This window comes from Xiphophorus maculatus, chromosome 1 (genome assembly GCF_002775205.1).
Source record: "Xiphophorus maculatus strain JP 163 A chromosome 1, X_maculatus-5.0-male, whole genome shotgun sequence".
Taxonomy (NCBI): Eukaryota; Metazoa; Chordata; class Actinopteri; order Cyprinodontiformes; family Poeciliidae; genus Xiphophorus; species Xiphophorus maculatus.
Window position 1 is genome coordinate 28,519,304 of NC_036443.1, and position 27,612 is coordinate 28,546,915.

General features: G+C 37.9%; 1 protein-coding gene across 1 annotated transcript in view; it reads right to left on the minus strand.

The window, feature by feature from the left end:
- Positions 1-614: 614 nt before the first annotated feature.
- The window catches only part of pkig (cAMP-dependent protein kinase inhibitor gamma), a 33,757-nt gene continuing 6,759 nt past the window's right edge, over positions 615-27,612 (minus strand). The window contains exons 2-3 of the mRNA XM_005811086.3: positions 4,628-4,809; positions 615-1,254 (exon numbers count right to left, since the gene is read on the minus strand). Of these exons, the coding sequence (XP_005811143.1) occupies positions 1,175-1,254; positions 4,628-4,781 (234 nt within the window). The 5' untranslated portion in view covers positions 4,782-4,809 and the 3' untranslated portion in view covers positions 615-1,174. The remainder of the gene's footprint in view (positions 1,255-4,627; positions 4,810-27,612) is intronic.

Here is a 27,612-nt window from a genome sequence, read left to right on the forward strand (position 1 = left end):
TTGGCAATTTTATAGAAGAAAAAAATTTCTGAGCTTCAAAATTTGAAATGTTTTACAACATTTTCTAGAAAAAACATTTCTGAGCTTGAAAAGTAAACAAATTGCTTGAGAAAACTAAAAAAATCTGAAATCTTCTAGAAAAAACAACTATATATACTGTATATATATGTATATAAATTTCAGAATTTTTTCAAAACATTTTGGTGATTTGAGTTTGAAAAGTACAAAAAAATTCTAGAAAAAAATGCCTTAACTTTAAATATCAAACATTTTTGACTTTAGAAACTCAACATTTCTCCATTTTTTTTCTAGCAAATTTCTCTGTTTTTGTGGTGGAAATTTACTTAATTGTTTTGTTGACCTACAATATCCCTAACACACCGTTGTACAAACGTCCGTTTCTTTATTGTGCTTAGCAATAAATGAACACGGCAGCCATGCTGGATGGAAATGTCAACACCATCCTCATGTACACAACAAGCTGCGTTCAGGAATATTTATGGATCTAATTAACACGGCCTTTTACTGCTCCCAGATCTGCAGCCTTCAGTAACCCACAACCCGGACGGATTCCTAGTGGAAGAACGTAATTATCTCTGAGAAGCACACAAATGTTACAGTAATTCATCAGTGTTTTATTACACAAAGAATAGTTCTATCACAAAGTTATCACTTAACATTTAGCAATAAATATTAAGTCTTTACTTGACAGTAAAATGAAGACGATACTAGAAAAAAAATGGAACAAGAGAGTCACAAACGCACACAGACGTGAAAAGAGAACGACAAACGGATGATAATGAATCCATGACACAGTTCCATTCTAGGCCGGAGCGTTGCCTTTAGTTATAAATAATTTTGTTTAGCTCAGTTCTTCTCCTCAGGCATTAATCCAAAGTTTCTGTGCTTCCTCATCCTGTCAGGAAATACAAATGACTTACAGAGTATAAAGCAAAGGATCCCATTTTCCACTTCCACTCAGTTCTCTTAGCCATGTTTCTGGACCTCGTCCGGTAAAAAAGAAGAAAGAAGTGGGCGACATTTGGGACGAGGGAAGCTCCAAACAGGCCGGCAGTGAGTGAAAGTGTCCTCAGCTCCAGAAAGGACGGCTAACGTTCCACCTCTTCGTTTCCCTCTCTGCGTTTCTCCACGCCGCTTCTGTCTCCTGCTGCCTTTAGGACGGGCCCCCGCCGCTCTGGGCGTCTTGGCTTGTGGAGCCCTCAGCCTCCGGAGCTGGGGAGGCCCCCGGGTCTCCTGCGGAGAGAAAAATGATATCGGGACACATTCAGGGGAAAAAATGACTATTCTGTTAAACAAAAAAAATTCCTACAGCGACTAGGGCTGAAACGATTAATCAAATTAATCATGATTAATCGATTATTGTAATAATCGTCAACTAATTTAGTAATCGATTGATTGTTGACCGGAGTATACAGATTGAAGAAAAGGTCACTTACTCAAAGAACAACGTACTCAAAGCATTAATTAAGCCAAAACTGTACAAAATATCTGATTAATCATGATTAATCATAATTAATCAATTATTGAAATAATTGCCAACTAATTTAGTAATCGATTAATTGTTATTGGAGTATACAGGCTAAAAAAGGTCACTTACTCAAATAACAACATACTCAAAGCAGTAATTAATCCAAAACTGTACAAAATGTGATTAATCAAATTAATCATGAGTAATGGATTATTGAAATAATCGTCAACTAATTTATTAATCAATTGTTAAGTGGAGTATACAGACTGAAAAGGTAATGTACTGAAAGAACAATATACTCAAAGCAGTAATTAATCTAAAACTGTACAAAATATATGACTAATCAAATTAATCATGCAGAATATGCCAATTTCTTTATTTGATTAATCAATTAATCATCAGAAAAATTGATTAAACGTCAGAATAATATATTATTTAGGTAGTGTTAGAGCCTTAGCAGTGACATAATGTCAGCCTGACACGAGTTTGTTTCCCAAGACGTCCTTCTCTCACCAGAGTAGGTCTTATCTCTGCAGGTCATGGGTCACTGTTTTACAACTAAAGAGGAAGTCATTTCCCGGTAATACAATGAAAAAGTGCATCAGAGTGGAAAGATTTGAGTAATATGAAAGGGAACCAGACACCATTATGAAGAATAATTGAGGGCTGTGTCTGCTGCTGCTGTTCCGGCTCATTTAACACAGAAATCCCACAGCTGAGAAACCAAACACCTGCGTGAGCTACTAGTTATTGGTGCCTACAGCTCCAGGATCAGCTGCTCACCTGCACACTTTTTATTATTAGGACACAAAAGAACTGTAATGATCATGAAGAAAATGACGGTTTTAAATTTGGGACTGGCACAAACTAAAAGCCTATGTCTAATGGTGGACAATTAATGTTTAGGCCAAAGCTGGCCACAGCAGGAAGTGGTACTTTTTGGATTTAAATAGGACTCTTAGAGTCAAATTAATTCAAATTCAGGTTTACATTATTGCAGGGATATGAAGAACCACCAAGAAGAAAAATATTAGACAAAAAAAAGGATATATTTCCATAGCCAGAAGATTAAGATACACTCATTTGAGGCTAATGAGTGCAGAGCTATTATTATTATTTTATTTTTTTTGCTAACTTTTAAAATGTTTAGCACACTTAGCTTCCTCTAAATTTATTTACTTATAATTTACATGGCTGTTTTGTAAACTTTCACTTAAATAAAGTTAATCATTTGTGTTAAAAGTATTAACACAAATACTTTTTAAAGGATAAAATCCTTTACAGAATCCAGCTGTAAAGGATTCTTCAATCAACGAAATATTAATATTCAGAAGTGGGTGAAGACCTCTTCCTTGCCTCACGTCCTCCATTCTAAAAACAGAAAATTATGTTTATTTCATTCCCAGAATGCATCAGTTTAAAATCCATTGATCAACCATGATCAATTAAGGAAAATCAGCAGCAAAGCTAGTAATAATCAGCAAGTATAAAACTGAAACCATAAGTTTCTGAAGCACAAACAGCATATAGGTAGGTGTGCAGTAACAAATTTCACCCTGTTGGGGGCGTAATACTATATATTAAAAACATGTTGAGTCATTAACACATGGTGGGTATCAACATGGCTGAATTTAGCACTTTAGCATTAGCTTGTGCTAAATACAATGTAGGTATTAGCAAAACTAATGGTTATGATTAGCAGGACTTGCTTTTCAGCTAGCAGTGCACACCACTGATTATTCCTGATTTGTAGTCATTTAAGTACGAATGTTTTGGGTCAGGTGAAGAACTTTACCATTCACACATCCATGTTGGTTTTAAAATGATCAATAATTAAGATTTTTGAATGATTCTGACCACAACAATATTAAACATTAAAGGCTGAGCAAGTAATTTAATGAACTTTATCAATTCTGAGAGAATAGTGAACTAATATCCACATCTAAATTAGTACAAAAATTTCTCTTAACATTCTAAGGAATATTTACAAAAATATTTAAATGAGTGTTATATAAATGAACACATTTGTTGATTAGTGATTCACTGGTGCACCCAATTATTGTTTAAAAATCCATAGCAAGTGTATGTAGCATCATCATTCCACCTTGGAAAAAAACAAATGAATTATTAATTCATACTGCAGAGTTTGTGAAAACGCCTTCAATTCTTGATTTTATACTTTATTATAGTGATATAGATACACAACAATCTGCCTGATGATCTCACTGAAAACACAGAACTTAAATAATCTTTCACTTTCTGCAGAAAAAAAGGCCTTTAGACGTAAAACCTGTCAACATCCTGGACACTGCTGGTCAAACAGACACAAATACTCCATCTTTACTCTGTTGCAAAACACTGCAGGCACATAATTATGCTGCAGTCTGGTGCCGACGCTCAACATTTCTGAGTTCTACCCATAATTTAATTTTATGAAAGAGTGTGTGCCTTGTGATTAACGTGGAAAAGCCCATAATAAGAACTCTGTTCTTTATTTTTTTTTAAATAAATGTGATTTTCCAGAACTACTCCTGCAGGGGATTTAAAAACTGTACATGCTGCAGTTAAAATGGAAGGAAGCCTTTTCAGATGTAAAAAAAGATAAATTATTGCTACAGGTACAATAAAAAAACCAAAAAACGTAGCCACTAATATGCACAATTAAATTTAACCGTAAGAAAAATTAGCAAAAATTGAGAGCAGTGTGCAAAAAATTGGCCCATTTTTAAAGAAAAAGAAACTGTCTTGCAGACATTCTTGGTTTTGCAGGAGTCAGGTTTGGAGATGTTGACTATTTTAGAACATAAGTTATTATGCCATTACCATGATATTACTTGAAAATGGTCTCAAAAACACCAACATTATTGTTTGTCCCAATAACGTCTGGGATAATCTGTCATCCAGTAAAATGTGACACAGTGACAGGCCTGATAAAATGCCACTATATATGGTGCTACCTGTTTAAAGGTGATTGCATAACATTAAGTTCTAGTATCTTCCAGATTTTCCCATTTCTATTTTGATTTAAACTCAGACCCTGTGAAAAAACGGTTTACTTTCCATTTCCAGCTTCATCTCCTCAGCTGTAAGTAAAACCGTCCTTCCTGGCGTTGGACGCACATCTCCGGTTCCACCCACCTGCAGCCTTCAGATCCATCTCTGCCATGTCTTTGGTGAGCTCACTCGTGCTCGCCGTGGCCGCCCCCTCCCCTGTGATGTCGGGCACGGCGTTCCGGCGGCCTGTGCGGTCACAGTTGATGAAATCCGAGTACGACGTTTCCACGTCCATCATCTGTCCATGACCAGCGCTCTCATTACACCTGAGGGAGGGAGGGAGAGAGAGTCAGGCTGCGGCAGAGCGCTCAAAAGAAACACTCTTCTACTTGTCTGCTGCTGCTTCTTAAACCAGGGGTGTCCAAAGTGTGGTCTGGGGGCCATTTGTGGCCCTCTGGAGGACTCTGTGTGGCCCCCCGACCTCAATTTAAATTCAAAATTACTTTATTGATCCCAAAGGGAAATAAAATGTTGTTTTAACTCATATTAATTCAAACTTTTCAAAGAGTTATTGTAGATAATGATGGCTGTTGGCAGGAATAAAATCTCTTGTAGCTGTCTGTATTACAGCAAATTTGAAGAAGCCTCTGACTGAAGATGGATGGTCAGGATGGCCATCCATTTCTTGATTTTATTATGATAAAAACATCTTAAAAAATATGTGGTAAAAAAAACAAAAAACAAGTTTTTCTGCCTCTACCTAAAAAAGTCTGAAACTGTGGGCTGGTTAGCATCTCCAGTGATTTTCATTTTTACTTTAGTTTATTATTGGCACAAAACGTTTTGTCTTAAAATACTTTTTGCGGCCCCATAGGTGGATTTTGATTATGGCAAAACGTTTGGACAGAGGAGAAAACGAGTTACTGGAGAGAAAGTACAATATTTAGGAAGCAACTTTGGATCTTTAGGATGAAAAGAGAAAAGCAGATGAGAAAGAATCGATAAGAAAAAAGGAGAGAACATCTTAATCATTGTTCTTCCTCTTTCTGAACCGAGACTAATGGAAGCACTGACATCTTTCCTAAATGCTTGACCTAATTACATGAGGATAAAGGGCCTTCACTTGTTCAGTCCAACCCTTCTCAGAGTCCATTTGTCTCTCCTGAAGGTACTTACACAGCGTTTAAAAAGGAGGAGTGGATAAACTCCTGTCAATATGGAAATCCGGAGTAGGAGCGCTCTGACAGCCAGCTGAGGTGGGGCCAGAGGGAAATATAAATAAAATAAACCCCATTAGCAATTCACTCCTCGTCTGTTTCCTGTTGTCGCTCCATTTTCAAATGGCTCTTAGATCAGGCCAAGCCAGGAAACCGTTTCCTCGAAGAAAAAGGACGAGGAAGAACCTGCTGCAGGGAGTTAAATAGACGGAGAAAAGCAGCAACAGAAAGAAAAGGTTAGAAAAAGGGGGCAGAAGCTCTCAGACTGGAGACGTCGTCACCACTGCTAAAGGTTTCCCTGGAGAGATCTACGTATGTGAGGCGTAATTACAGAAACAGCTGAGCGACGAGAGCCAAATCACATGAAGAAGAAAAGGAGCCGCCAGAGACGATGACATCACGCTGACCTGGGGTCGCACCCTTCACTGAGTTTACTTATAATTCCCTTGACATTATAAGTGAGCAATTTAACATTTCAGAAATGAGTTTGCTTAATTTGAACACACCACTTTAGAAAAAACTCAAGTCTTTTGGTAAAAGTAGGAATTGAAATTGGCTTATTTCGCAAAACTGTAATGGAAACATTTTGTTTTTCGCATCACTTGAGTCACATGATCAACAACCGGTGTTGCCATCGGAGCAAACCCCAAAGAAGAAGACGACAGAAAACAACTCAATGCTTACACTCGCATGTGAAAATTGCTGCAAACAGCAACCGTACATCTTTGAAAAGCAGAAGCAGAGCCTCCTGCACAACCAACAAGAATGTAGCACGGGGTTTCTTAATGGTAAATAAACAACAAAACACTTGTCTTTTCCAGCAGCCATTGTACAGCACATACAGCTTTAAAACCAGCTGACCAAACGTGCTCTGCTTGGGTTGCTAGGTACGGGATGGGCTTCGCTGGTGTTGCTAGGTAACGGGCAGTGCCTGCTGATTTGTGGCGTTACAGGGTTTTTTTTAAATGGAACATTTTCCAGAAACCCAAAAAACATTTACTGATTGCCAGAAACTGTCTGGGTTCTCTTTTTAGAAGCAGTAGAAACCCAAATAGAAGTACAAAAATGTGCAAAATCTAAATTTTGCACAATACGTCCCCTTTAAGTATTTTTGAAGAACAGTGTTTGAGCATTTTCTCCACTGCTGGTCGCATGTTTCAGCTTCTATTCACCACGAAACTGGAAAAAACTTACAGAAAGTCTCGGAGTTCCTTTAAATCTAGACTAAAGGCCATCTGTTTTGCTTTTCAACCATAATAAATGAAGCAATGACCAACATTTTGATGTCCAACAATGATCTTTTATGACTTTGCATTATGTTTTTATGGCATAAAGCACTTTGAACTGCCTTGTTGCTGAAATGTGCTATACTAATAAACTTGATTGACTTATTCATGTACAGTATATATGTCTGGTCTGTTAAAATAAAGCAAGCCATCAGTCTGTGGGACGCCAGCAGCTGATGCCGAGTGAGGAACTGAAGTCCTGTATGTAAGAGTGAAACCTCTGGAAATGTCACCGTACTCTGAACTGATGGCGTTTCCTCCCAACTGCTCCTACAATCCACCATTTGTTTCCAGCCGCAGATGGTGGTATGATCCACGGATAACACTGTGGTCTTAAAAAGCAAGTGGCTCAATCTTTACTGAGCCAAAAAACAGCAGGAGGTTCTCACTGAAAGACTCTTCCAGAACCTGAGGGGTGAAACAGATAAAACCACCACCGTTATCCACCGGAGAACAGAACGGGACAATTTTTGTCTTGATTGGATCAGATCAGCAGGGAAAACACAAAAAACGGCACTATTTCAGCCATTTTTTTACAAAACAACCAGATGTGAAATTTAAAAATCCTTAATTCTCTATTTAAGTCAACCAGTCAAAGTCAGAAAATACAGATGAGACAGCAAAAGACATCAGAAAAAAAACAAAAATTATGTCAGAATCTTATATTAACCTACATGTTTCCTTTTCTGAGTAAGATTTAATATAAATTCAATAACTTTGTGTCTTTTATTATACATATAACATTTCCCAGATGCCGTTTTGATCACTTTTCAAAATAGGAAAGACAAGAGAACGTGCCATAAGTCAGAAAATTACTTCAAGAAAGTAGCTGCTCACCTAAACATGCCTATATCTACAGTCGGAGCAACAATTAAAAGTTTATAGCAACTTCAACTGTGACAAACACAGACGAACCAAACTCCAACTTAATTTTGGCACCAACCGTAGTGAACAGGGTGGAAAAAGGTAAAAAAACAGAGAGAAATCTAAAGAGCTCTTTGTGAGATTTGTTATAATTGAAGCCAACAGACTGTTTGGGAAGAATGCCAGGAAAAAAGGCTTTTTCTACTCACCAAATTTAACATGACTGCAGGGCAAATAAAACTGTGAACATCGGGGAATAAACGGTTTTTCTTTCAGATGGTTTGCATCTCATCAAACCAGTGGAACACAAAGTTTTAGGCGGACCAGAGTTCGCTATTTTGGTATTATACAGTCACACCACCCCAAGCAAACTGGTCTTTCTAGGCAAACAAAATAGAGTTTGATTAAACCGGACTAAACAGAGCTAACTGATGGAAAGAAATGAATGGAAACGACATCTTTGTTTTGCAAAGAAATGTCTCTCCAAGCAGTAAATGACTTTCTCTAGCAGCAGCTGTTGTCAGGGACTGGGAAAGCTTTAAGGAAAAAAAAAAAGTAAGTAAGGTTTAATTCACGGCTCAGGAAGCTGTCGCTACAGACCAAAAAGGCCTAAAAGTTGTTTCTGGCTAGCATTCAATCAATTCCTCTGCACAAACCAGCCTATAAAATCCAAGTTGGAGTTAAGAGTTTAAATGCCAAGTGTAATTGGGCTTCTTCTTGGTCAATGAAAGCCTTCAAGACTCAGAGAAACACAAATAATATCCACAATGTTGACATTTTGATTCCATTTCCTGCTACATAAAATCGTCAATTTGAAATCCCACTAGAACAGTGATTTCTCCATCAACAGTAATGTTTCGCAGAGAGGTTTATGACAACGCCTCGCTGAACTGGTTTGTCTCCACTCGCCTGGTTGTTAAGTGGATTATGGGACTCCCGTCTAATTGCCATTTGTTTGTCTAATTAGTTGCCTGCACATGTGGATCGATTCCAACTCCAAGATCATTAACATGGTTTCCATGATGATGATGGTGGTGGTGGAGATGATGATGTTTCTTCAGCATGCAGTTACTCTTGGTCTCAGCTGCGGTGGCAGGACATTAATGGTGTTGTGTTGCAGAGGAAAAAACAGATTTTATTCCCAGTAATCATGAAGGGAACTGTGATGATGAAGTTGTTATTGTGTCTCCATCTTCACCTGGTTGTTATTGTCGTTTTGGTCCACCTGCTGCTGTTTAAACAATGTCATAGAAAACAAAAATAAATGCTCATGACATGTCAAACTCAAGGCGCAGGGGCCAAATCTGGCTCGCCCTAGCTCTTTATGTGGCCCTCTGGACTCTAACGGTGTCGAACTCAATTTCATTTTGGGCCAAATGAAGATCATGAATGTTCTTAAAGGGCCGGTAAATGAGCTTTGGCCAGAATGTATTGCTAAACTCATCAAAAAACTGTTAAAACATAAATAAATTCTTAAAATTAAGCTATTTCACTCCCTCCAGGATTTTGCAACTGTTTTGGGATTTTTTGCAAAATTTAAAAAAAATTTAAAAAGTGTTTGTGGTAATAATTTTGAAATATTTGCACTTATGTATGATAGGAAATATAACTTTTTATTATTCGCTGTATCATTAAGGATTATAAATCATGTAAGGTATAAGTATGAAATACTGCCGCCTGCAGGTGGGAGTAAGCAGTCACTTGGATCCAATATTTTTTTACCGTTTTTGCCCAGAAATCTTCAATAAGCTCAATTATGTATTAGTGAGAAAAAATACAGGGATCTAAATACTGTTCATTTTTACATGAATTTCCACAATAATTCACAAGAAATTGGAGGGACCAATTTAGAGTCTAGAGGGCCACATAAAAAGCTGTGTTGGGCCAGATTTGGCCCCCGCGCCTTGGGTTTGACACATGTGCTCTAAAGGAACACATACAGTAAATACAACTGTCAATATAGCATTGTGCTTAGATTTTGCTTTATTGATCAAATCAAAGCAGTTTTTATCTGTTTATCGTGAAAATTTACACAAAAATCAACAAATCCCTGCACTTTTTCACACAATGTATAAATGTGAGTTTATTGAAGATTTTTGGCAAAATGGTGAAAAATATTGGATCCAAGTGACTGTTTACTCCCACCTGCAGGTGGCAGTATTTCTTACTTCTACCACTCACTCATCAGGTTTACTTGATTTATAATCCATAATGATACGGCGAATAATTAAAAGTCCTATTTCCCATCATACATAAGTGCAAATATTTCTAGATTATTACCACAACACCTTTATTTATTTACTTTTTTTGCAATAAATCCCCAAAACAGTCACAAAATCCTGGAGGGAATGAAAGGATGTTCAATATTATTTAATTTTAAGAATTGATTTATATGTTAACAGTTTGTTTATGGATCTTACCAATACATTCTGGTACAACCGGCCCTTTAAGAACATTCATTTTTAAAGTTTAAAGGAATTATAAACAAAACAACCAGATTTTATCCAATCAAATCCACACCATTGCTTTCTTGCATTCAAACATCATAAATGTAGAAACAATATCCTCTCTTTAAAGGTTTAATAAGCTGAGCCTTTCACATTTATGTCTGCCTACATTTAATTTACCATATCCAATTATGTGAAAAGCCCCCGGGAGTTTACAAGGAGAGACACGACAGCTGCAACTAGAAACCCCACCACCAGACAAATGTCACCGGTGTGGTTTTCACAGACAATAATAACCCAATCCTCAAAGGTAAACTCAATGCAGCTCAGCTTATTGGCTGATCTCCGCTCAGCCTCCCTCTTTTACACATCTCTCCTTCCTGACCTCAAAAACCTTTAAAAATCTGTTAATCCCTGTAATTTGGAATTAAGAAGTCATCCTGATCATTTTTGGCTGCAAGAGAGTGAGAGAGAGCAATACTTTAAGCACATAAGAAGTCTGAGCAGAGAGGTTTTCTCTCCTAATCCTTTTGAATACCTGGAGAGATGCTATTTTTAGCTGTGCTAGCCAGGCTAACTGCTAATGTAGCATGCTAAAGACCTCAAAACATAGCAAAATCTTGTTTTATCGTGAAATCTCTTACAAAGCACTTTATGTTGACACCATTTTGTTCTTTTCAAAATCGACCGTATTCAGTTTCAACAGAAGCTACATACATACATCAGAAATTGATCACAAAATTCTGTATCGCCAGAAATGCTGGCAGCAGAATCAGAAACCCAAATAGGGTTTCTGACCCTATTTGGGTGACAAGAAACCCTTTCTTGTCATGGTAAAGAAGCACAACAAAAGTAAAGTTCAGCAATAGCCTGTAGGGAGAAAACAAAAACAGACAGAGAAGGGAACAGAGATGCTTCAGGCCACAGCCATTCAATAGATGAAAATAACAATATTTGGAGGATATGATCAGGAAGAAAGAACAAATCTCAAACTGTGTCCAAATAGACATAATGTGGGGGTTGCAAGAAAAACCTCTGCACATATAAAGCAACATATAAACAAGATAAGCAGGACTAATAATTGTTTTCTGGCTTTAAATTTCAGCACTTGGTTCATGTTACAGTTTATGTTTTCATTTTTTGTGTGCGACTGAAAAATGGAACTGGTATTTTCCTTGGTGGGAACTTCATACTGTCCTGTCCCTGTTAAACACTGAAGGAAAGTGGAGCAGCGACACCATTCAGAAAGCTTTCTGACGCGATACATTTGAACCGAGACGTCGACCAACACTTGCAAGGTGACAATAAACAGCGGAGCTTGTGGCGCAGAGATAACCAGGAACATAAAGCCTTTGGGTTCACTGTGGGAACATGAGTCAGAGCACCTTCACCCATTAGAGACTCAGGTTCACTTTTGTCCCACTGGAGCCTTTTAAGCCTGATTTGTGTGTAATAAACTTGTATTATCTGCAATAAGCCGCGCTGCGGCCGGCTTCTTTGCCGATTCGGCTCTCCATTAGAGCCGTCCGCCCAACCGATTTTAGGTCCGTCGACTATTTTTGCAGCGATTATTGAAGAGGCAGGAATTATCCACGTGGATGAGAGTCACCTGCAGCTGAAATTTTCCACTCCACCTTCATTTGATTTATAATATGTAGCTGACGAGGCGTTTGTTTCTTTAAAGGCGAAAAGCACAAACATTTGTCAATCTCTAAAATTAAACTTTTAGTTTGATGTTTTAAGTATTTAAATGAACATTGGAGATACACCGATTAGGCTGAAGACTTTTATCATCCAGTTTTTGGTATAAAAAAAAAGAGGAGAAAAACAATAAATCATGCAAATGGAAATTCTTGAACTTGTTTTAATTTTTCATGTGATTAATTGAGTTATTGCAATAGGAATAGAACCGATCCACTTTTTTTTACTTCCAGCACCAATATCTGAGGTTTGGTATTGGGTGAGACCAATCAGATTCAGAAAAACAGAACCGAATTGACTAAAAACACAGACGTAAATATAATGAATTACAAACTTATTTGATGACTTTAAATACACAATAACTTCAACATGACTTTAATTTGTTCTGTCAGTGTAATTAGGAGCATAACAGTAAATGTAAAGTAAATAAAGAACTGAAACTAACTAAAACAATATGTGAAACGTGTAAAAAAAACTTTCAAAAGTTTTTTAAAGTACAATTAGGAATATTAAATATAATGTAAAATAAATAAAACACGATCGCTCAGAGCTCAAAACATAGAATTAGACTGACTAGATCAAGCCTTATGGATCGGGTACATTGTCACCTATACTAGATCTAGAATATTTCCAATATCAGGCTTGATACAGATTATTAATATTAATATTTAATATTTGGTCCAGACCAAAGCCGAGACCAGTCGCATTAGAGGGAACTGAGGTTGAGGTCGTGGACTCCTACAAATACGTCGGGCTGTGGCTGGACAGTAAACTGGATTGGTCAAAACACACTAGCCACCTGTATGGGAAAGTGCAGAGCAGGATGTACTTCCTGAGGAGACTGCGGTCCTTTAACATCTGCAGCAAACTGCTCTGGATGTTCTACCAGTCTGTGATTGCCAGTGTCCTTGTCAAGTGTCCTATAATTTCATGGCTTCCTACACTTGAAAAGGAGGACTTGAAGACTTCAGGAATTCACTCAATCTTTTTTATTTTCACCAATGAGTGAGAACCAATGAACAGAACAAGTGAAAAACCTACAAAACACATACAAAATATTTTAACATACATTTTTAGACATTTGGGTCAAAGTTAATAATTTATCTTAATGACTAATTCCATTTTTAACCTTAAACATACATTTCTCTTACAATTTTAACCATAAATTCACAGTATTAAATTATTAAATTTCATGTCTGGTTGAATTTGAATCAAACAAATCCACACATTTTAGAATTACATTTTTTTTTCTTTTCCTTAGGACATGAGGTTTTTTCCATTAAATATTAGTTGCTGTGAGTTTAACATACATTTAGTGGAACCAAACTATAAAACTAGCAATGCAAACTGTTACTTCAATAAATTCTTCATTTCATTTCTCAAATGCAAAACTACAGTCAAATTACATTCAATTAAGCCCAGTTAGTGGCTTACCGGTAGTCCTTATAAGTCCTTTTCCATGAAATGCTGCTTTGGAGGCTGTGTTTGCCTTCCTCAGCTCTGTTGCAAAACCAGTAAAGTGGTTAGTGGATTCCTTATATACCTGAGTTGAGGGTGCTGCTGATTGGGCCAGATTTTTTTCACCTGCTGAGAAGTGCTGCAGAGTGGCACACTAATGTGTGTATGTGTGTGCACACACAAATGTCTCTTCATGCACCCACATCTGAACTAATGAGCAGATCTGCACAACAGTCCTCTTCTACACCGTGGTGTGCTGGGGAGGCAGCATATCCAAGAAGGACACGTCCAGACTGGACAAACTGACCAGGCGTGCCGGCTCTGTGGTCAGCATGAAGCTGGACTCTCTGGTGACGGTGGCAGAGGCGAGGACACTGAACAAACTGCTGGACATCATGAACGATAGCAGCCACCCTCTACACGCCGTCATCAGCAGCCAGAGGAGCCTGTTCAGTGACAGACTGCTGCTTCCCAAGTGCCGGACCAATAGATTTAAGAACTCTTTTGTCCCCCATGCCTTCAGACTGTACAATTCCTCATTGGGGGGTGGGGGGAGGTGACACAGGACAGAGGGTAGAAGGAGTAGTGACCCCTTGTATTTTTCTCCATACTTATCAGGTCAAACCACATAGTGCAATACGATATCACTGGTCAATCTATCCGCCAAATTCTTATATTTTTTTTGTGTTGTATTTATATTTATTTATATTCTTATATTCTTTATTCCTATTCCCTGTTTCTTGCATAATTCAAGGTTTTTCTTGCATAATTTAAGGTTTTGGTTACTCACATTTAGTGTGTACCTTAGTATTTAATTTGTAATTTTGTATTCTTTTGCATTTTTGCTTACTGTGTGTTATCTTTGTTTTTTTGCCTGGGAGCTGCTGGTAACTTCAATTTCCTGAGGGAGTCTTCCCAAAGGATCAATAAAGTCTAAGTCTAAGTCTAAGTCTAATACTGGATCTGTGCATCTCTAATGAACATCACACATTTCTCCTTGTGATATTTCATACAGAATTTACTGTAGCACAATTTACATTGTAAAAATGTCAACAACTCTTTGAAATGACACAATAAAGTGTGCAGAACCACATTCTTACCAAAGAGAACGCAGTCGCCTCTTCAGCTCCCAGGCAGACCCAAACTACTTCAGACAAATTCATGCAAATCCATTCCTCCTGCAGAGCCAAGTGTTACAGACACTCGTGTTCGCTGCCTCTCAGACCTCCGTCAGAAGACGCAGCGACAGTTTGGTCGACAGCTAGCTGTATTTCCTCACAGGGATTAGCATTGTTGTCTCTCTCCGGCCTTCATGAATAAATAAGAACCCAGACTGCTCAGCTGCGCCTTGTATACTTGCCCCACATCCTTCCTCTTCTTCTGGGATCCAGGCTGGGTGTAAAGACCTAATTTCCCCTGACAAATTGCACCTTTGCACACAGCTGGTTTTTCCTCTGAAGTGGTAGGCATTTTTAGGCAGGAACAGTGAAAACGTCTAAAAATAAAATAATAAAAAGGATCTTTTTCCTCTAAAACCGTTGAGCATAAAATTTCTCTCTTCTGTCAGACATACAGGATTATAGGTGATACCAGCTGATGTGATTTGTAATTTTTCCTCCTCTTCTGACTCTGCAGAAATCCTGAAAGTACTTTCACATAATTGACATCCTAAACGAACACACTTGGCTCTCACACACCGAGGCATTATGAAGCATCCGAGGAACACGAGATGAGAAGCCTGACCAATACCATTAGCATCAGCTAAAGTGGGGTAAGCTCATTAATTACAAAAGCAGCAACCAAAAACTCTTCAGAAACATTTGACCACAAAAAAACAAGCCTCCTGTTGGATAATTACTGTATGCCTGGTTATCTTTCACCTAGCAACAAGATATTCAACCCAAATTGAAGCAATAAGTAGCTTCTTATGACTTAAACAGCCACGTTGAAAAACATCCCATAATTGTGGAGAAAATAATAGGTCTGCGTAAGAAGGGTAAAATCATGGCATCAAGCAGAGAAAGCAAAATCTAACATAACCAGTCAGTAGAAAACCCTTCATCACAGAAATCAAGGTGTGTTTTGGGCAGACGAAGCAGCAAAGCATTTTTTCATAAGCCATGCTCTCTACACAACACTAATAATCTACCAGCTTTAATGGTCAACAATGTTATGAACATTAAGGAACGTCCGGTTTTAATGACTTTATATAGCTGGACTGTGCACATACGCAACTGGAGAAACATGGAGAGCAGTAATAATATCCGAGCCTTTGGGAGGGGAAAGAAGATCAAGCGGAAGGCGAAGCTTTATTTCCCATCTCTGCTAAGACGCAATTTGCTCGTTTAAAATCTGAACAACAGGCAGTGAGCTGGAGTTTCTGTTTTGTAGATTTGGTTGAGTAAAACAATACATAGTTTCCACAAGTCTGACCTGTGAGGGTATCTTAGTATCACACAAAGCTGAGTAGAGAACTCAGAAATTGTGACATATTGTAATGTACCTATATTGTTTATAAGTTAGAAAGGAATGAGTTGAGAGCTAGTTGTAAGCTTGTGGCTTCTTTATTGTCGTAGCAACTCCATAGCAACTGCCTGGCTGGTTACCGGTTCGCTTACAGCAGCACCAGATTTAGCTGATTTTAGCTCAACCGCTAACAGATAGTTAAGTTAGCTCACTCACTCATTCATTCTTTTGTTAACTAACAACTCACTCATTCTTTGGTTACCTAGCAACAACCTGTTGAGTAACTGGTGCAGCAGCAGTTTCAGATTTTGCCACAGTGTCTCATAACTGCTTAAAAATAAAAAAACAATCAAATACTTTGGATAAAACTGGAAAAGTAATGCCACTTTTGCTAGTATTTCATATATTTAAAACAAAAAACTATAATTATCATTATCAACTGACAAACGCTTAGATTTTCCCAGCTATATTGTCCAGCCCTACGTTAATCACCATAAAGCTTACATCATAAATATTAGGGCAGCACAACGTATCAAAAAATTTGAAGTTACTCAATATTGCTCTTTTTAATGTCAATAATGCAAAAAACTGCAATAGACAGTAGCTAATTTAGCATTTACAGCATATACAGGCTCGTTATGCCAGCAAAATAATTGGTAATACTTGTTTAAAGCAACAGAAAAATGTTTTAGAAAGACGATGAGTAACAACAATTAAGCTGCGTTATTGTTTAAATGTCACATTGCCAGAGTAAAACTTTGTTGTCATAAAAATAACAAATCCTCACTTTCTGGGATCTGTGTGTGCAATGAATCCAAAGCAGAATAACATTACCATCGAAAAATATTCGTTAAATTACTGCAAGTTATATCACTACCAACATTATCTGAGGTTTTTCTTATATCATTCTGTCCTTATGAACATCACTTTCATCAAAGGAGTCATAATATAAACGATCAGTATCCGTTTAAAGGACAATCCATGTTATGTTCTATGCAGCCAGTAGATTTCCTCTTTAACTGGCCGGCCTGAGAGCTGCTTGGCTGTAACTGGGCCTGAGCTCAGCTACACTGGTTGCCAGGAGACCTCCCAGTAATCAAAACGTTCCAGGAAGTGGAGCTAATCTTGACTGCTGCCTCACACTGAAAGCTGTATTCTCATCCGATGCCAATAAAAATAAAACCAGTAAACACCGCAATCACAGAAGTGTATATGACTGTTTATTTGAAACGACAAACAGCAACCAGCTGCACCAGAAACACAAGTCTGACTCAGTACTGCTTTGCATTTTTAAATGGGACCTATTATGCTTCCTTGACCATGTTAGGATAAGTCCATCACAATCATTCTTAGATAATTACATTTTAATCTGATCAGTTCTGCCTGTTTCAAGCTGTTTTAGGGCATCTTTTCACTTTAAATCCAAATAAGCTGCTGCTGACCACGCCCCCAACTCAACGTTTACACTCGCACATGAAAATGACTCCAAACAGATGTGCAATTATACAACTACACAGCTTTGAAAAGCAGAACTGGTGCCTCCTGCACAACAAACAAGAAAGCAGCAAATAGTTTCTGGATGGTTAAGTCAACAACAAAACACCTGCCTTTTCCAGCAGCCAATGTACAGCAGTAAAACTAGCTGACCAAATGTGCTGGTGCTCTGTTTGGGTTGCTGGATAATGGGCTGGGTTTTGTTGAGGTTGCTACATCAGGTAACCTCACCAAAGGTTGCCTGATGCGCAGTGCCTGCTGATTTATGACATTACATTCAGGAGGTTTTCACTGCAAAAACACAAAATCTTACCAAGTAGTTTTGGTCTAGTTTGTAGTGCAAATATCTTATTACACATGAAATAAGACAAACTAACTTAAAAGTAACTTTTTAGCAAGGTATGTTTTAAGTAAATAATTCCTTAATATTGATGAAAAACTACTTGCTCTATTGCCAGATAAATTAATTTATAACATGGGAAAAATGTCTTGTTATATTTTAAACAATCTGCATCAATATTAAGGAATTCTTTACTTAAAAGAAGCTTCCATTTCTTGCTAAAAAGTTACTTGTAAGTCAGTTTAGTCTTATTCCAGGTTTGCTAAAATATTTGCTCTAGGAACTAGACAAAAAAAATACTTGGTAAGATTTTGTGTTTTTGCAGTGAAACGGTACATTTTCCAGTCACCAAAAAACAAGTGGGTGCTTTTTTAAGCACTTGAGTTGTTTTAGAGGCAGTAGAAATGTTTAAAAAAGTTGAAAAATGTCCAAAATGTGAATACTGCACAACAGGTCCCTCTTTAAAAACTACGTTTGTTTTAAGTTGATAAGAGTGTATCAAACACTGGAGCCTAAAATAACCCAGCCACAAAAACAAACAAACACACTTAGTTTCTGTTAAGCAGATAAAACGCCTCTTCCGTTCAACAGATGACCGGATCACGTAGTAAACACTAAAGAGACAGACAGACAATGCTCCTACTGCAAAAAGCTGGCAACAGCTGGGCCGATCAATGGCAGCTGACGTTAGCTTCACATGATACAGAAACACACACGGGTAGACGGAAAGGTCAAGTTACAGGAGGAAATGTGTGTGAGAGTGTGTGTGTGTGTGTGTGTGTGCCAGACTCCAAATAAGTTGTGATCAATTCAGGCAGCAGACAAGCAGACATATGAGACCGAACCAAACAACGGGCAACAGGGAATTCCTCGTTCACTCCGTGTGTGTGTGGGTGTGTGGGTGTGTGTTTGTGACAGGTGTGATTGATTCTCATTAACCACCCGTGATTCACGGCTGAGTCACAAACAGGTGCTGGACTCAAAGACACACATTCCAACTCCCATTTCTACTTCAAACTTGAACAACTAGTGTGTGTTTGGTGTTTCTACAGAAACATAGAAGTCTGCATCAAACAGAGAATCAAACAACTTCAAAGTTTGAGCAATAAAAGAGACAAACGATCACAGAGTCACAGTTAATCTTTCGTTTTCTTATGAATCTGACATAATTTATGCTGGTTGTAAACACTCTCTTTACAAGAGGCAGAAGAAGGAAGTGGAGAGGCTGTAAGCGAACATCCTAGTGGAAAATATTCAGACTCTGCTTTATGTCCGGAGTTAAGAGAGCGCTAGACTGGGAGGAGGAAGGACTGTTCCCTTTACTGCAGCGGTTTTGTCAAGCAGGCCGAGAAAATAAAAAATATAAAATCACAACTTTTTGTTCTGATTTTGAAGGTTGTTTTTCTTTTTTGCCAACTCAACAACAAACTAAATGTGCAGAAGTTTAACCAAGCAACCAAAATATTTTTTTAAGTAAAGGAATGTTATCTAAGATTTATTTTGCCAAGTTTAGTAAATTGGATAAAAGCTTATTTGGGAGTAAAGTTGGCTTTTCAGTGAACGGTTACAAATAGGCAAATACTTTGTGTTGAACTTGGGATTTTATATTGTAAAAAGATTGTCGGTAATAATTCAATAAAAACAAACATCACCATCTACTTCAAACACCAGTGATGGTTGAGCTAAATTTGTATTATTCTTGAACTGCAGTTGGCGGCCACAGAAATTCAGTAAAAGGTCCACAAATAGCCCTCGGGCCTCACTTTGGGTACCCCTTGTTATTGTTATACTGCTTGGTAATGAGATAACAGGGAATAATCTGTTAATGGCATGTAATTATAAAACGTATTACACGTTATAGAAGCAGCTTTGATAGAATAACTAAAAAAAACTATTTAAAAATATATATTCCCTCAAAAAAACGACTTTAGACTTCCAATAGACTTTAGCTGCTAAGCTAGCTGCATGGAATCAACTAACTCACTCACTCCTTGGTTACCTAGCAACGGCCTGTTGAGGAGCAGTTTAAGGTTTCGCCTCATTGTAACTGCTTAAAAATAAAAAGCAATGAGGAGTAAAAACTGGATCAAACAGGAAAGGTCACACCAGCAGTTAGAATTTCAGAGATTTAAAACAGAAAATTTGAATTTTTAATATTGATATCGACTGAATTTTATTTTGTATTGTTTAATCACAGTAAAATGCGGATAACAAATATTAGGGCTGCACAATGTATGGGCCTGTTGCAATAAATCAATTAATCGCATGACAAAATTAAAACAAGCTCAATAATCTCCATTAAGGGCATTAAGTAACTACAACTAAGCAGTTTCATTGTCAAAATGTTGAATTTGATATGACACGTTTTTCAGCCAAGTCGTCCAGCCGTACCGCTGCACTTACGAAGGCAAACAGACAAAAATAACAAAAACCTGATCCTAAGCATTTGCCTTAATTATCCCAATTAGCTGTTTATTCAGGGTATCTCAGCCTCTGTCATGCTTTCTCCATCTCTGCAACACAGAGGCTTTCTGGATCGCTGCAGCGCCAGTCTGTGTTTTTCCTCCCACGGTCCAATCCATCTCGTCTCATTCTGCTGCAGCGTTCCCATTTACGTCCGCACATTTAGCGACACGAGACCTCGGCAGGAAGCAGGTGCTTTGTTTGCGTGCCTTGTTTATGCCCTCATCTTTTCCCAGGCTATCTGCTCACACGCTGGAGGCCAGCAAAGACACAATGAGGCAAGGACAAGCTGGAGATGAGGACGAGGAGGGGAGAAGACGAGAAGAGAGGATGGGGAAAGGTCAGAAAGCACATGAGGACAAGGAAGTGATGGGAGGGAATAAAAAGAAGAGTTGAGGATGAGGGCGGCAGAGGAGGAATGCATGTTTATTGTGCTTGCTAAATATGGACATATTCCTTCACAGGCTCCAGTGTTTGCATTACTTTTTTAAGCGCTCCATAAACAAAATTCCCTCCTTCAGCATCGGAGCAGCACTCAGTTATTAAGGCAGCTTGGAGCAGAACATGTAATTAGATTGTGGCCTACCGCTCTCGGCTACAACCTGCTTCTGTAGCCGCTTTTTGTTTTTCAATCTCCAACCACGACTCCAATGTAAAAAAAAAAACAAACTTCTGCTGCGTTTCCGCAGAGCAAATCCTCCGTCGCATTTTTCTCCCACAAGTCAGTAAAGGATGGAGGCGTCAAGTGACATGAAGCACATGTGACCCCCACTCACAAGCAAATCAAAACAAAAAAGAAAAAAGGAGAAGAAGCGAAAAGTATGCAAGATCAATATTCATGACAAACTGGAACAGGCTCCAAACTGGGCAGGAAGTGTCCAGTTGAGGAATTAAAGTGGCAAAACATCAAAATTATCCAATAAATTCAAGCTAAAAGCAGCTGTAAGTGTAAATATGCAAACTGGATACATTTAAACATGATGTATTAAGTGTTTTAAGCACTTAAAAAGAGTGCTACTTAAGCTGATTGAGACCAATTAGCAATATTATGTCAAATCAGTGGATGAAGCGCTAAAACCGTTAGAAAACAGTTGATTACAGAGGCTTTGACATAATTAGTGTTGTGTAAATGTGTTTTTCTCCACAAACAATAGGTTCTAACCAAAGGTTCGATGATGAGATTCCCATAGAATTAATTATACACCAATAGCCAGTCCAAGGAGAAAACATTGCTAACTCAACCTGATTTTTAAAGTTGAATGTATTTAGAGTGTAATCAAATTAAACTTTAAGGAATAAATGGAAAAAAAAATTTCAACAATTACTCAGTTTGAAAACAATGCATTTACTGGGAAACACAGAGGCCAAATAAATAAAATCATAGTTCGTTAACAAGAACATTAGTTTTGTGATTAGTTAGAGCCAAATAAACGTTATTTTTGCTGCTAAAATGAATAAATTGCAATTTATCACTGAAATTGAATGTGCAGTGTAAAGCAGCATAATCTAAAAGCAAATGTTCATCAACGAGTTTAAATTGGCCAGTTAAATTTTTTTTTAATTTATATGTGTAAAAATTAAAAAGTCCAACTTTTTAGCATCTTTTACAGACGATACTAGTTGCCAAACTATTAATATAATTCAGGATGGGTCAGGGCAGCCATGTTTACACCAAATACTGACCTTAACTTCAAAATTTTGCAGATGAAACAGGGACTCAGAGTAGACAACACTTTAAAAATCTGTCACTAAGCTACGTTTCCATTACAAATGTGGGCAAAACTTTGTTGAAATTCCACTAATGTTGGGAAAAAAATGACAATTTTGCAATTGGACATGCAATTAAAATTCATATGTGAATAGCTTTGTTCTTGCGATTATTTGTTAAAAACATGGCGCACCATCTTCCTACCACTACTTCCTGTGATCTTCTTTGGTGTTTCTGCCAGTAGTAAGATCCGGTTGTTTATCTTGTGACTTCTGTGGTGTAAATTTGTTCAAATTTGGTGCATTTAAAGCAAATTTAAATCCTTAACGATCTATGATATCCAAACTGATTTGTGTAAACATCGTTTTAATTCAATCAACTGAAAATGCATAAAAACATATTTGACAACAAAATTGCTGCAGTTTTTTTTTTTTTTTAAAGATCACAGCATTGACTCACATCCTTCAATATTAGGATTTTCTACTGAACTCAAAACAAAGTGAATCAAAAAATCCATATTTACAGACAAAAAATGTTTTTCAAAATCCAAACTGGGCCTCTGATCATAACTGATAAAGAGAAAGCTGATGAAATCACTGGTTGACTGACAGAAGCATTTTAAATCAAACTGGCAGTGAAGCAGACATAATGAAACTCTGATCTGCTGTCAAACGACGGAGAACCATTTTGTCCATTTTTTCTTTTTATCTGTCCCGGATGTTTCCGTCTCGCTGCGTTCACAGCTCACCGACTTCACCTCTTTGATCGCGACACGTGGAGCTTTAAATGTGCCGATCCATCTAAAATAATTAAAGCTCATTTTCATTTTTCATAAGGAGAGACGGCCATCAAATCATCTTTTCAATAACCTGTTGGGCTAAAATGGGACAAGCCGGTTCACTTTGATGACAATCCATTCATAATAGAGAAGTCTTGATTAAAATTTTCCTTGCACAACACATTTAAAATGACATTGTGTGAATTCATTTAATCAACCTATAAAGTCTGCTAGATTGATGCAGAAAAACGGGAAAATTTGTTGCTATTTGGTGAACCCATCCAGCAATCCTGCAGCCTATCCCAGCTTAAAATACTGTTTATGGTGCCAAGTCTAGGCAGGAGTGGGAAACCAAAGCTTGAAATTCCCTTCAGGCTATGACGCACACAATCCCTCTGGCGTAATATATGTTTTCATCTTTAGCAGGAAGAAAAGGGGATTGTGGTGTGTTTAATTTTAGTTTATTATCAGACAGTTTGACAGAGTAAAAACAATGTAGATTTGCAGCAGAGTAGATTCCTAACTCCATATATGGTTCAGGGCACTGTGACCCTGCTGGACCTTCAGGGAGCGCTGTATTTGGGATTGAGTTTGCCAAAGAAACAGCCTGCTGATCCCAAATTGGTCAAAGCTGATGGAATTTTTCTTAGGGGGACCTTTTACGCAAAATTCACATTTTAAATGTTTTTGTACTTCCATTTGGGTTTCTACTGCTTCTTAAAAATCAACCCAAGCGCTTAAAAAAAGCCTACCAAGCTATTTTCTGGCAATATATTAATGTTTGTCCTCCGTTACCTAGCAACCCTATCCTTACCCAGCCCATTACCTACCAACCTAACCGGAACTAAAGCATCTTTGGTCAGCTGGTTTTACCGCTTTACAACCCCTGGCAAAAAGTATGGACTCACCAGTCTTGGATGAGCACTCATTCAGACATTTCATGCTGTAAAACAAACTCAGATCAAAAACATGATACAATATTAAGGTCGTTCCAAAGTGCAACTTGTTGGCTTTCAGGAACACTCAAAGAAATGAAGAGAAACTATTGTGGGAGTCAGTGAATGATACTTTTATTGACCAAGCACAGGGAAATAAATATGGAATCACTCAATTCTGAGGAAAAAAGTATGTAATCACTCAAATTGGAGGTAGAAAAAAAAGGACACACCCAGTCTATTTCCTTTCCCTAAATGGACACCTGCCCCAGATTAGATGTGCCCGTTAGTGTGCAGTTCAAAACACCTGCAGTCATGACACCTTGGAGGGCTGCTGGACGAAGTGGAGTGGTGAGAACCATGGCTCCAACAAGAGAAATGTCCCTTGAAACAAAAGAGAGGATTGTGAAACTTCTTGAGGAAGGTAACCCTTCACGCATGGTTGCTAAAGATGTGGGCTGTTCACAGTCAGCTGTATCCAAGATATGGACCAAATACAAACAGCATGGAATGGTTGTTAAAGCCAAGCGTACTGGTAGACCAAGAAAGACATCAAAGCGTCAAGACAAACAACTTAAGGCCATTTGTCTTGAAAACCGAAAAAGTACAACTAAACAGATGAAGCATAAATGGGAGGAAGTTGGAGTCAATGTATGTGACCGAACCGTAAGAAATCGCCTAAAGGAGATGGGATTTCAATACAGGAAAGCTAAACGAAAACCAGCATTGACACCTAAACATAAAAGAACGAGACTCCAATGGGCTAAGGAGAGGCAATCATGGACTGTGGATGACTGGATGAAAGTTGTCTTCAGTGATGAGTCAAGAATCTGCATTGGACAAGGTGATGATGCTGGAACTTTTGTTTGGTGCCGTTCCAGTGAGATTTATGAAGAGGCCTGCCTGAAGAAAACAACCAAATTTCCACAGTCCTTGATGATATGGGGCTGCATGTCAGGCAAAGGCACTGGGGAGATGACTGTGGTTAATTCTTCTATCAATGCACAAGTTTACATTGACATTTTGGACAGTTTTCTCATCCCTTCAATTGAACAGATGTTTGGTGATGATGAAATAATTTTCCAAGATGACAATGCATCGTGCCATCGGGCAAAAACAGTGAAGGCATTCCTTGAAGAAAGACACATTCAGTCGATGTCATGGCCTGCAAATAGTCCAGATCTCAACCCAATTGAAAACCTGTGGTGGAGATTGAAAAAAATGATCCACAAGAAGGGTCCAACCAGCAAAGCTGATCTGGCAACTGCTATCAAAGAGAGTTGGCACCAAATTGATGCAGAATACTGTTTGTCACTCATCAAGTCCATGCCTCACAGACTGAAAGCTGTTATAAAAGCCAAAGGTGGTGCAACTAAATACTAGTGATGTATTTTGAATGGTCTTTTGTTTATGCGTTTTTCATGATTCCATACTTTTTTCCTCAGAATTGAGTGATTCCATATTTATTTCCCTGTGTTTGGTCAATAAAAGTATCATTCACTGACTTCCACAATGTTTTCTCTTCATTTCTTTGAGTGTTCCTGAAGGCCAACAAGTTGCACTTTGGAACGACCTTAATATTGTATCATGTTTTTGATCTGAGTTTGTTTTACAGCATGAAATGTCTGAATGAGTGCTCATCCAAGACTGGTGAGTCCATACTTTTTGCCAGGGGTTGTATGCGCAGAACAATGGCTGCTGGAAAAGACAAGAGTTTTGCTGTTGACCACTTACTGTGTTCTTTTTAGTTGTGCAGGAGGCTCCACTTCTGCTTTTCAAAAATGTACAGTTGTAAAATTGCGCATCCGTTTGCTACAACGTCTTACAAGGGCCATTGTAGATGCAAAAAAAAAAAAAATTTCAGCCAAAAAACTCAGAAGTATTTTTTAAAATAATTTCTGATATTAGCTTAATCTCAGAAATTCTCTAGAAAATTAAGGAAATCTTTCACCTTAAAAAAGTCACATTTTTCATTTTATGAGCTAAATACTCCAAAGAAATTTTAGCTAGCTTGGGAAGCTGAAACACTTTGGCGCAATGCTACATGACACGCTATTGGCTCGAGTTTGCAAAGCGGCCAATCCAGGAGCGGCATTTATATTGGTTGTTAGCGTCTGAGCTAAGTGCTAAGTCAGGTTCCACTGTGTGGAATTATTATTATTGCACTTTTAGGTATTGTCTGCGTTTGAACTATTAAAATAGGTAGTGTGTTTGCAGATTTTAGCTATTCGCGGTGGTTTCTAAACTCTTTCAATAACGGGGTTCCACTCTATATCTCATCTTTCACCTCATTGATGCATTGTACCACTTTGACTTAGCAATCATTACTCAAGTTTAAAAAAAATAAAATAAAAAAATCAATGACTGGATGATCATTATCACAATAATTCATCTAGGACGATGTTGCATCGACGAGACTTGCACCTTTTCATTTTTTCCCCCTGAGGGGAAATGTGTGGTTCTCTGGCAGATAAATGCACTTTGTGTTCACCAGGTAGCCTCTAACTGCTTCTGTCAGCTGTTTGGCAAGGAGCAGGTAGAGAGCTGAGAGATTTTCTGAGGTTTTCTGGTGGAAACAGCTGCAGCTGCCAGACACTGTGTTAGAAGAGCAGTGAAAATGAGTCATAGCAGTTCTAATATAAGAGGACAGCTGTGTTGAGGCTTGCCATGAAGCTTTAATAAGCTAAGGGAAGCTGTGAATTTGAGAAGTTATTATATGTGGGACTCATTATTACATACAATGTATTTTACATTGGTTTCACCTGGTCAGATCCAGAAAAGGCACCACTTTAAAAATTGCTTCTTTTAAAGATTTAATGCTTTAATTCATAAAGGTGACCTATTACGCTTCCTTGAACAGGTTAGGATTGTTTTATGCGCTATTCAAAACATATTTATTACATTATCTGTAGAAAATCATTCTCAGAATATAAGATTTTCTGCCTATTTTCAGCTCCTTTCTGAATGAGCCGTTTTAGGGCTTCTGTCACTTTAAATCCAGATAAGCTGCTGTTGGCCACGCCCCCAACTCAACGTTTGCGCTGGCACATTAAAATGGCTGAAAGCTATTAGGGCCTTTGTAAATAAGACGATAAATTATCCCAGAATATTGCAATAAACTTTAATCTTGTTTTGAGACCATTTTCGAGAAATATAATATGCATGATAATGCAAGAATACATTCTCAAAGATCAAACTTTAAAATCTAATGAATATTTAACACTGGAAAGGGAAGGCATTTTAAAAATCCAAAAATAAACAAACAAAACAGAAAAAAACAAACAAAGTGAACCATGATATCTGTGAACAGAATTGTCCTGAAGACACCTCATCCAGTTTTTGGTAGAGAGAGAGAAAAAAGAGGAAACCAATAAATTATTTAAATTGAAGTTGCCCAGGTCCATCTAAATCTTTTTTGAACTGTTGACTGCTCAGATCGGCTCCGGTGGCCCAACATGCCCTCCTGCTGGCTAAGCTGCTGTAGTGCCAATCATAGATTGTGTTCATCTACCTTTTGAGTGATTTTTTCAGCAAGGGATGGAGCCCAACTCACATAATGTGTGGGACTGAAGCAGGTCACAGCAGTCATTGCTCTGCTCTTTGGGAGATTTCCTGAAAGCTCAGAGCTCAAGGTATGAGCAGAGAGTACAAATTCAATTCAGATCAATCAGATTCATTCCAATACTGACACATTTTGATCCAATCACATTGATAATAAGTCGATCCTAATTATAAAGCAACACGATTCATTTCAGTTGGTATAATGACAAAGGAAGCCAAGTCGACTTTGCAGCATAATCCTAAAAACAAACATGTGGCAACATGTAAATTTATCTGGATTGCACATTTCAGAAAGAACATTCTGTCACAGTCAGACTTTATCCTGTTGTCCTTTTAGATAACTTCAGGGGAAACCAAAAAAACAAATTGATATTACAACCTGCAGTTCAGTGAGTGTCAAGAAACGAGAGT